Raw genomic sequence first — 11,592 nt, forward strand, 5'->3', positions numbered from 1 at the left:
CACTATTTTAATTAGTGCAGTTGAATTTATGACCATTATCCATTGCAATTAACCCTAAATCATATGATAAACAGGTCAACTTCTCAGTACATGGAGAGTATTGTGCTGGCTCTGAACTGTAGCACGAAAATGTGTTAACTTACAGCTTTGAGTTTTCCCTCAAACTTGGCAAGTGGTAAAGGAATTTCATCACCAATTTTAGAGAACCAAAGGTTATTTGATAATTTAATTTATATCTGGCTCCAAATCCTTTGCAGTTAATGGCCATCCATGACCCAAAGAAATCACTAAACGCTTGGTACAAAGTAATTTTACACATTTCCAGTTTGAGTTCACATTTGGCTTCTTACACCTGAAGTTAATGACAGCCAAATTGCGTAACTGACACTAGTCAGAAACAAGAGCTACGTATACACACGAAAATCCTTCCTCCATTGTGTTCAATACATTCACATAATTCATATACACAGCACCTAGAGGCTAATGCTGTAATATCAGTCGAATAAATTAATCAAGAGGCTGAAACTTGTGGTAAAAATGTTTTTAACAGTGTTCATTTATTGTTCAATGAACCACATGACAGTTGTTGGTAAACGTATGTATCAAGTTCCATGAACAAAACAGCTGTAGTTCTGATGTTGACGAGATCCTTCCAGCATCTTTGCCATCTTCCAGTCAGACATTCACAGCTGGCTCCATGAGACGCGCAGTCGTATGAAGTCAGGGTTTAGGCCTTCGTTCCACTGATCGAGGCTCCACTTCAGCCAAATGCGTCAGTCATCTGGAGAGGCTCCGACGGGATCACAGCTGGCAGGGATGAGGGCTTACTTTGACCTCTGCCTCATCTTTCTCCTTTTACGCTTCAGCCTGTTGGGCAAAAACAGGTTTGCTGCTCAATGTCCATTCAATACAGTGCATAAACCTAGATTCATTAGGAAACCACACGTCATAAATGAATGGCATCGATCCCTGAGCAAGGACCTGATCATTTAGGGATTTAATGGCCAATTTAAAAGAAAGTGAACCAAGAGGTTGTGAGTGGAAAGCAATATATTGATTGTCATCTCCAATCAGTGCTGTCTCGGGTTCAGTACATTCCAGAGGGCCCTAAACCTGCCTTTTAGCTCACAGTTCAAGACTTCACTTTGCCATAACAATGTCAATCCACTTCAAATATTGCAGTATAAATGCAGATTTTTACAGTTTGTCACATTTTACCATTCAAGAAACTGCAAGAACCCTGCTTCCTTGGTAACTTTCAAAAGACTCTCCTCATAGGTGATAAATGGTTGTGTTTCAAAGCCATGTCGAGGAAACAGGTGGCTGACATCGACTTAGAAGAGAATCAAGCCATTTTAAAATCATGGGTTGTTAAGTGGAATATTGTCTCTAAAATTTAAGTTGTACTGATGTTCACATGGACCCTTTGCAAATATTAACATGGATCCATAACATGTTTGAGGCTATATACATATTTGTGGCATAGTCCTGCCTTTATACTATTAACTTTAGTAAATTATGCTTCTGCATTAAACACAGACATCTTTACAGGATTGGTTGGACTGTAGTATACTGATCACATACGTGGGGACTTTAGCTATTATATATACACACACACACACACACACGTCAAAATCCTTAAAGATAGCTTCTGGCAACTAAGGATATGTATAAAGAAAGGTGGACCGTCAATTCTGCTTACCTGCGCATACGCTTCTTCCTCCACTAGAAGACAAGCGAGATATTTATTAGTGTACAGTAAAAGTCTAACATTGCCATGTGTGCCTTCCCACTTATTGAGAAAGACAACCGTGTACCATGATGCAGAGAAACTACTGCTTGGACTCCGCACTACAAACTACACTGGTAATGAAGACATTTAACAATAATGTTAGTCGTCCCAACAGAACTGGACCTTTACCATATGCACAAAGCTTCCCCGGCTCTGCAGGCCTTCCTGCAGCAGTAGCATTTACACTACTTTTCACATCTCGTATCAATAGTTAAAAGTCCATGTTATTAAGCAGTGTTAGAATGACTTTGAGATACATAGGACAGAAACATTTAAAGCCACTAGACAATGTAAAGAAGCACGGGGGGTGTTACTCAGGTGCTAGCTAGCAGCATTGACTGGAACAGGAAGAGGATATAAAACACAGAGACTGGCTGGTTAACTTACCTTGGCTCTCATCGTGTGGAGTTTCTGTGAAAATTAAGCAAATAAAATTATTAGTGACTGCGGATGATTTGTAAATCTTACTGATTACTTTGGATACAGTTAGTAGAGAAGCGGCTTCGATACCTCAAAGCGAGAAGAGCAACGGAAAGAGGATATGACGAAGAAAGAGGGCGGTATTTATACAAGCGTTGACGTCATGTTCAAGCGCCAACTATTTTTTTATAGCTCGTTGGGAAATGTAGTCTAAGTGGTCAGGCGCGTGTATTTGTCTACTCAAAGATAATTTTATTTGGATATGGCACCACAGTTTAATCTAATATCTACCATTTCAGTCTATGGACCTTTAACGAAGCTAGTCTATTATCCCGGAAATAAACAGACCTGATGTTTTGTTTGAAAAGGTGGGTCTTTACATCCATGGCCTAGGCTACTGAATTAACTTTAAATTAAAAGTATGCTCGACTAAGATTGTTACAGTATAAATGGTTAATGAGAATATATATCACTCCAGTTAAATTAAATCAATATAATAGCAAAATCTCAGATTTGACAAAATGCACGGAGATGAAAGGAACACTATTTCATTGTGTCTGGCAATGCAGTAAGATCAAATCTTTTTGGGGAGGAGGTTAAAAAAGCAATAGAAAAGATTACCTTAAAATGTATTCCAATGGATCCTGGGTTTCTTATTTTAGGGCTGTACCCAAAAGACCACAAGTATGCCAAAAGTGAACAAATAATGATAAATATGTTTCTCCTGCATGCCAAAAGATCGATCGCAATGTTTTGGAACAGACCAAATGTTACACATTGGATTAGACAAATACTACTACTTTTCCTTTAGAAAGAGTGACGTAGGGTGTATATACGAAAAGGGAGCCAAAATACGTTTGAAAAGGTTTGGGGACCATTTACTGCTTTTGTGAAAAGTATGGATCTATCAGATGATGATGAAGAGGAGGGATGAGTACCTACTCCCTGATGGAAACCTCGAAATATTATTCTAAGCTCAATTTTGACTTTTATTTTAACATGCTCTTAGGATTTATGTATGTACAAAAGACTTTATGTCTGAGAAGTTGTTCTTTGTGACTTTAGTTCATTTGTGCCTCAGCATGCACTTTGGTTGTCAAGGCACCCATTTGTTTGTTTGTTGCTGTATACGTATCTACACATGTATGTATAAGATCATTTCTAATAAAAACATTGTGTAATGAATAAAGGAAACTTAATCTGCTGATGAGGATTGCGTGATATGGTCAAAAGCTCCAGCAGCCTAGTTACTAAATTGACTTTGAGATGAGATTTGTTTTGTCAAATATCAAACATTTCTTTCTAATTGATCATAGAATAACTTCTCTAACCTGATTTATGCACAGAACCATCCTGATGCTTAGGAGAGGGCGATATAAATAAAATCCTCTTTCGAGGTAGGCCTATAAGTAATTTATACTGTTATTGATCGTGATGAGGTAAATTCGTTGGAAAGTCAATCAAATAACCAGGCAGGAATGTCAGTTTTTGTTAAATCCACCAAATGAAAATACCCACAAAACCACATTACTTCATTACATTGATTCAAAAATCAACATCTAAATATCTAATGTTGCAATAGTGTGGGAAATTAACTTTTTAAAATGTCAACATCTACCAGCCACTTTCATTTTTACCAGGATTTGGCTGATGCTAATTTCCCACCCTGAATAAAGACTTTCTGGCAAAGACACCATCATTTCTGAACTTAAAACCTTCACTTTGGACTTAAGTAGGCAAGCAGTCAGTCATAATATTTCATTGCAGACATTTCCAATACTGAACTTTGACAAAAACCTTCAGAGGAAACAAACAAGTGTATGAAAATGTTTTTATTTCATTAGATGTAAAGTTCCATTGCCCACTAACTGAGCTACAAAGCAGGACTTTACTTTTCTCAACATATTTGACTGTTGACAAATCTGACCCAACACTTTTTCAGACATGGAAATCAAACTCAGACCTGAAATGATCTCTTAGTGGTCCAACTCTACAGAAGACACCCATAAAACCGTTTTTTAAAGCATGATCAGCTTTAGTTTCCATGCTTCACAAGACTAATGATGTAGTAAAGCAAGTAACAGGTTTCACTAATAGAAAAGTTTTTCAAAATTGGAACGTATAGATCTTTTCATAAAATTCAAGTGGGGAATGGCAGTAAATATAGCAGTTTTGTTCCCTAAAATCAAGCTCATTACAGCTATTCTTGTATACTTAAAATATTCCAGTCTTCTGCTCAGGTTATTGCTTTAAAAAAAACCTAGTGTGGTTAAAACATTGTAGTTTCAGCCAAAAATGTGGTTGGGCCTTGATGATAGAAGAGTAACCATAAACCCCCACTACATTAACTCAGAAGCAGACGCCATCTTTTATATTACCATCCCTGTAATAACTGTCATTTACTTGTTATATTTTTTAGCTAGTCATTTCACGAGTGACACAAGTTTTATCATTTAACCCTTTACTGCATGGTGTAGTTAAGAAAATAATTGCTTTAATTAAAATGTTTTTAAATGCTAAAAAGGACTCAGCTGTTTGATAATGTACTAGATGACTATCATCGTCATCCCTTGCGATTCTCACATGTAAGAGGGAACAAAGTGCTTGTTCCAATAAAATATCTGGATATTTCTTTTTAGCATAACCTTTTGTTTACATATAAACAAGTTTAGATAACTTGTTATATCTTTGTTGCCAAATGGAAACAACATGTGACAAGTCAGTCGAACCATCCCATTCAAGCAACAGGCGACTCCATGGTGGCCTCAGATACACAATGCCTTAGAGAAAGAAATACTAAGAATATGATCAAAGTTTCCTTCACCCACAGTTGGATGTCAAAACTACAGACTGATCCACTCCCATTAATGCCCACTGTAAGCTTCAGTTTTACTTAAAAAAAGGAAACATTTCAGTTGCAAATAACAAACATGAAGAGGACCAAAAGATGTAAAAACGAACAAAGCCACCAGTAGCACACTTACCATTTGGCAACAAGTCTTTTCAAAAATGTAAAACTAATTTCCTACTCAAGTTAGAGAAGAAAAAGCAACACCGTTTCAATTAATGCAGTAAAGGGTTAAGGATCCATGTAGGATCTTTAAATATGCAGCTGATTCCAAAGTTCTTAAGAATTCATCAGTTTAATCTGAAATCAACTATTAGGTGTATAATGGGCAGATAGTTGGGGGCAATTTGTTGTGTTTTCTCTTGCTTCTCTTTGGGGTCTTGCATGTGTGGAAAGGCAGTATTTATTTATTCTACGGCTTCCGTGTCCTCAGTCGGCTGTCCAGTTGCATTTTCTGCTGTCTTTGAGGCCTGTAGGGTGTGAAAATGGAGGTACAGATCAGTAAATAAGGTGTAACATTAAACTAAATACGTAGTTTGGTGCATGGTAGACACATGAGCCTAGCCCACTCCCACATTCACTGCTGGAATAATAATTTACCTTCTTTTTCTTTTTCTTCTGCGTTTTACGGCTTGCAGAGCTCTGTAGTAAAGTCTGGGGAAGAGGAAAGACGTTTCAGTAAAAGTGAAAGACGTTTAATGCAGCCAGTTTCTTTGTGACGAAGGAGCTCGATGTAAGTCAAGTGAATTCACAATCTCACCTTTAGCTCTGCATCCTGAACTTCATGCTCTGACTTGTAGAGCTCTGGATCGAAGGGTCCGTTGGTGATTCTGTGAGGCCCGTTGGCCATCAGCAGCACTGTGAACTTAAACTGAGCTACACACTCTCCTGAAAGCACGGGGGGGGGGTGTTAAATAAAAAGTGAAAGATGTTAAAAAAAGAAAAAAGCATCATAAAAGAAGAGGTACACTCACCCTCTTTCTCATGTAGCACACTGAAGGGCTGTAGCAATTCATGTTTGGCACACTCCACCACACCCAGACGGGCTTTGGCCTCATCCTCGAACGCCCTGAAAGAAAATGAATGGTGGCATTAAGTAAGTGCTTAAGCTAAAGTATATTAATATTATATTAATATTCAACTTGCTGTCAGTCTATTTAAAATTTCAGCAGGTAGTAGCTACATGTAAAGTGTGGTGTTCAAACCTAAGAGTGAAGGGCATGGCATCAAAGCGTCGTTCCACTTCGCTGAAGAACGTACGGGAAGTTTTCATCTTCAAGCCGTACTGCTTACTGGGGTCCCTCTTATAAATGGTGGTCCTCAGACCTCCATCTCTGGCCTAATTGGAAATGACAAAGGGTAAAAACTATAAATGTCCATTCTTCTTCTCTATTAGCTACAGTTGAAGTGTACACTTTTGGCAGCTATGGGTAATGAATAAAGTAAGACATGAGAGGACACCGACCTTCCCTTCTCCGGTGCTTATCAAGACGTCCACAGCATAGACTTCATGTACCTCAAACTCTGCCTTCTCATGGTCCTTCCTGAAAATTAAAGCAGCAGCAGCCAATGAAAAAGATGAGTAACATATTTTGCACTCCATTCACACTCAGGGTAGATACAGCCACTCAAGATAGTTATGGTACATCACTTATTCAGGATAATCACATTCACTGTGAATAGTTTTAAGAACTACAGTATTCCACTAAAGACAATTTACTTTTTCCAAATGTAATTTTGGTTTGTTGGTTTCAGCACCACAAACCAAATTCCATTCATTTCCATTATACTGGGGCTGTGGCAGATATCTCAAAACCTCACATCAAACTGAAACTTGCTGTCGGTCTATGCAGGGATAAGTGGGAGACATGCACTTTTGTGATTTCGGTGACCGATCCATAATGTGGTCAAGTTTGCAGTCATAATGGTTATATACAAGAATTAAAAACTGGTAATGTGTCCTGCTAAAAAACAGCTGTGAACAACTGAAGGTGACTTTAAATGCATTTAAGCTTTCCATGTGATGCTTGGGAAAAAATGTATGGGCGTCCGTTTGGTAAATTGAAAGAAAATTACACAGAAGTAAAGAGAGCTGTCAATGTTTCTATGGAAAATATAAAAAAATTACAATTCAAAACACCCACAGAACGCTTCAGATTTCTCTCCCGTCCTCCAATGTGCAAAAAGTGTAAATGTACCTTTGCTGGTCTGTCGGGTTCTGAATGATGGTCTTCTCTCCATCTATGATATGCTGCTTTAGCTGATGAGACAGCATACCTTTAAAACACAGAGCCAGACAGAAAAACTAATATTAAAACATGAAAAATTAACCATTTCCATGAAAACATCCACTTGCATGTTATGAATCCGTAACAGTCATCATCTTCTAAATACGTGAACAAATCTGAAAAGATTCAAGGACAAAAGTCATCCAAATGTGGACACTTGTGGTTGCCCTGAATGCCTTTTCCATGGCACGGCACATTGAGAGGCACAAACTTTAAATAAGATACTCACCCTCGATTGGTGTGCATTTAAATGACTGAGCGATCTTGTTCCAGGCTTCTGTCACTTGAGTGTTCTGAGAGACCGAGAAAAACGCATTACTTTCACATGCATGTTTTGCACCAACTGACCAAAAAAAAAAAAAAAAAAAAAAAAAAAAAGCAAAATACTAACTAACTGCTGAAATGCAGTCTAAAGACAGCTATTCAGTTTGGGTTGTATCTTTTCATGACCAGAGCGAGCCACAGTCAAAACGGTAACTCATTATTATGGCTGACGTGACAGAAGACTGCGAGGAAGTGGTTACATGTACCTGGTTACCAGGTTTAACAAGGCGAAGAGCTGCCTCTGCACACAGATGGGCCGCTTTGATTACATCAGCTTTCCGACCTGAGATGGGGTTCTCCTGCAGAAATAAGATGAGAAGAGGACTTAAAGGTGTGCTCTGGCAAGAAGCACAAAACTGAGACTAAAGCACTGTTGTTGTTTTTTTTTTTTAAAAAGGCCCTCACCTTACTGGCTCCCACCACAAAGCTGTGAGCAACATTGGCAATGAAGCCGTCAACATGAACTCCTAGATCTCTACACAAAATAAGAGAAAAAAACAGATGCGAGTATGAAACAATAAAACAAATTAAATTGACCATGTGTCAAATTCAATGCAAGTTTAACTGCCACGAGCTGTCAAGATTACTAATGATGATACAGGAACCAATCAATCAAATCAACCTGGGAAGGACAAAATGTCAACTACCATCCACTAAAGACTAAACAATAACCAATAAGGTCAAACAAAAATAAAACAATGTAATTTGTTATGGCCATTAAACTGAAGCTATACTGCAAGGTGAATTTCTTTTTGGCTGTACATCAGCTGGAATACAGTGAAGGACTTATTGTGAATTCAAGGGAGCAGCACTACAGACTGTAATAAATTGAACAGACATGCCCAGCCAGAGGGGTAGGCTGGGAGTGTGTGAAAAGTGAGAAACATACACATACACACACACACATATATATATATATATATATATATATGTGTGTGTGTGTGTGTGTGTGTGTGTGTGTAACCACATCATCATGTGTTATAAACATCAACACGACAACAATATTGCGAATCTACACATAGTACAAAGACGTTACACAGGACGAAGACATTCGTGGCAACACAACAACTAAGATGACCTGACTTCCTTTTTCAAAGCACAACATTGCATTAGAAAAATAGAATAAATGGGATTTAGCAGTTGGATGACAATCAAAGCTAAAATCCAACATATCATGCCAAAAACACCTGTTTTAAAAATGTCCAACCTTACTTGTCGTTTGCCACACAGGACAGACAGGAAGATGAGACCTTACTGATGAAGCAGACAGCCAACAGCAAAGAGAAAACCCTCACATACAAGCCAAGATATCACATTGAAAGAAGGGAGGACAACACACTGGGAGACTCAAGACACACGGGGGAGAAGAGGGGGTAACATTATTGCAGAGCGTGGTGCCTACATTTTGACCAGATCCCCATCTTTAAGTGTGTAGTCAGGGTCACTCTTCAGGGGAGAGAAGTGGCAAACACAGTTATTGACTGAGACGCTGGTGGGAAAGGCAATGCCTAGAAGAGGGAAAAGAGAACCACCAAGTCTTCATTTGGAAATCATCCACATGTTTAGCAAGAAAACTATACAAGGATGGAGGGAGTGACACTTGGATCACCTAATAAACTTACGTCACACTCTGCCACCATATTAGTTGTTTTAAAATCCCTACTGTTATTAAAGCTAATCAAGGTTGTGTGGACTCGCACACAAAAGGTACTACCAACAATTTTCATGACATATCTGTCAAAGAGTTTCCCCTTGGGGATCAATGAAGTATTTCTGACTGCATCAACACACTTCTTGATGGGTCCACCTCAGTTCACCCGAACAGACTCACTAGTATCATCTTTGCCTCACCTTTCTTCATTTCCTTTTCCTTCTTGAAGACCTTTCCAGTCTCAGCCATGATGTAGGCATCCCCCTTCTCACAGAGGCTGAGCACAGACACCCCGGGCTTGGCTGTTTCCACTACCAGACGAAGAGCCTCTGGGTGAGACGAACAGCAAATGATTACGAGGAGCAGACGAAGAACAAAGTAGAGCAGGTAGATACATTAATGTAGTATTGATACCGTGACATGAAACCAGATATCATCTAAGATATTGTCTTGAAACGATGCATTTCAGTTAGGTACTGACAAATACTGTGATTATTTGATTCTGTCAATTTTGCCCAACTCTAGGTGTGTAAAGTAAAGTAAGATTTTAAAAAGGGTTGGGTGATATGAAGACATATACCTTAGGATGCCTTCTTTAATATATCAGCAGGCAATGTTGCAAATCAAGAACTGCTTTATGATCATATGATATTGGCATCAATATAATAAAAATAACTTGATCTGTCAAGTATTTAATGTGCTGGATTTGACAAAAACACATTACTGCTATTTTAACTCTAAACTCTTGTTCAATCTTTTTCCTGAAAACGTACAATATTACAATACATACTGATGTTGTGGCATATAATTACATGGACTGTGACAGAGGATTTTATCCATATCTCCCACTCCTAAATTACAAATAAATAAGTCATTCCGTCATTGGCAGTGAATGATGAAGTAGACAAATAACGCAGAAAAGTCAAACGACTGGGTCTGCAAATGCAGGGAGATGATAACGATAATGCCATTTGAATAACGTTAGAGTAATATGCAAGCTGCAGTCCTCATATTATTCCTGTAGCAGACATGTCAGATAGCTATATGTCAATTTAACAGATAACTTAACCATCAAAAGTTCAGGAGAAACCAACACAAAGAGTTCAGCCTGGTGATGTAAGAGGGAAAACACGTACGTTAAAGTGGCTCCTTATCTGTGGCTGCCTGCTTATCCTTCAGCTCATTATCGTAGTTAACATGTTTAGCTGACTGCACTGGGCAACAGGCTGCGCTAGCTGGTTAGTTAGCACCCCCCGTTAGTTCAACGTACTCCCTCCAGTAAAGCCAAACGTCAACGTTGTGCAGCCGTAACAGAGGAGCTAGCATTAGCTAAAACTGAACGAGCTGCACCTGCTAGCTAGCCAGCTAGCATAGCATGTGTGTGCCTCGCATGTAAACCACATGGCTGCTGCTGCTGCTGCTGCTGCTGCTGCGGGGAAACTAACGTTGGCTGGCTGCACGACAGGCCGAACGGAGCAGGTCATCTCATCCAGTCACCAACGGCTACTCGTTTAAATGTACTTACGATTGGCGATGTCACCACCCATCTTGTACTTGGTGACCACCAGATCCTCGGCTATGGTCTGCTCTTGCTCGTCGTCGGACATCTTGGCAGTGAAGCTTCAGTCCCTAGTCGGCCCTGAACAGCGACAGTCCCCGGCAGTTCAGCGCGGCTCTGACCGTAGCTGCTCACAAACGCCGGCCTCCTCCTGCTGCCCTCCGAGCCCCTCCCACTTCACCGTGACGCTAACGACGTCACCGCGACCACAACCCGCCAAAATGCAGGGATGCTCTGCCTCGTGTGGCATACTTGTAGATGCTTTGTGTGGCACTGGCTGCAGTAAACATATCAAGTCGCTGTTTCCATTTTGTATTAAAGGACAGGTTCGCATTTTTTTCATGTTTGTCTTAAAACAATAGTCAGGTGCCCATATGGACATTTAAACTGGAAACAGAATCATTCCTCCTGTCTATATTGGCTGGTGATGGGCAAAGCAGTGTACTGAATCATAAGGATCGGTTCGTTCAAAAGATTCGTTCACCGATTCCCACTCACTGAACTGAACCACGGCTCAGCTCGACAACTAGTAAACTGAGAACGGTCGTTTGTGAGGGATAAGCCAATGAGCGGAGAATTTGGTTGGATAAAGATACCGTTTGCAGGAAACTTCAACTTACAGGAAACTTCCTAATTTACAGAATCATGTATTGCATTATTTAGAGATCCCACTAGAGACAACCAAACATAATCCACCTGTAAACCCCATGA

The 11,592-nt window shown here is 39.5% G+C and overlaps 1 protein-coding gene across 1 annotated transcript; it reads right to left on the reverse strand.

Moving 5' to 3' along the window:
- Nucleotides 1-538: 538 nt before the first annotated feature.
- pa2g4a (proliferation-associated 2G4, a) lies at nt 539-11,053 on the reverse strand. The gene is made up of 16 exons (XM_044177239.1): nt 10,849-11,053; nt 9,524-9,652; nt 9,075-9,180; nt 8,078-8,147; nt 7,879-7,971; nt 7,578-7,641; nt 7,259-7,337; nt 6,526-6,604; nt 6,266-6,399; nt 6,035-6,129; nt 5,821-5,948; nt 5,661-5,714; nt 2,303-5,530; nt 2,180-2,203; nt 1,703-1,725; nt 539-867 (listed from the first exon to the last, which is right to left on the reverse strand). Exons 1-13 carry the CDS (start codon nt 10,928-10,930, stop codon nt 5,468-5,470), a joined length of 1,176 nt encoding a protein of 391 aa, XP_044033174.1. The 5' UTR covers nt 10,931-11,053; the 3' UTR covers nt 539-867; nt 1,703-1,725; nt 2,180-2,203; nt 2,303-5,467.
- Between the last annotated feature and the right edge of the window lie 539 nt (nt 11,054-11,592).

Source organism: Siniperca chuatsi, linkage group LG2, assembly GCF_020085105.1.
Source record: "Siniperca chuatsi isolate FFG_IHB_CAS linkage group LG2, ASM2008510v1, whole genome shotgun sequence".
Taxonomy (NCBI): Eukaryota; Metazoa; Chordata; class Actinopteri; order Centrarchiformes; family Sinipercidae; genus Siniperca; species Siniperca chuatsi.

What these genes read in the sequence shown, in the direction of transcription:
- pa2g4a (XM_044177239.1), bottom strand. Translation starts at nt 10,930, where the DNA reads ATGTCCGACGACGAGCAAGAGCAGACCATAGCCGAGGATCTGGTGGTC. An exon ending in GGAAAAGGAAATGAAGAAAG is followed by an intron (nt 9,181 to 9,523) that starts GTGAGGCAAAGA and finishes TCCCTCTTCTAG; the next exon opens with GCATTGCCTTTCCCACCAGC. An exon ending in TAAGCACCGGAGAAGGGAAG is followed by an intron (nt 6,400 to 6,525) that starts GTCGGTGTCCTC and finishes ATTTCCAATTAG; the next exon opens with GCCAGAGATGGAGGTCTGAG.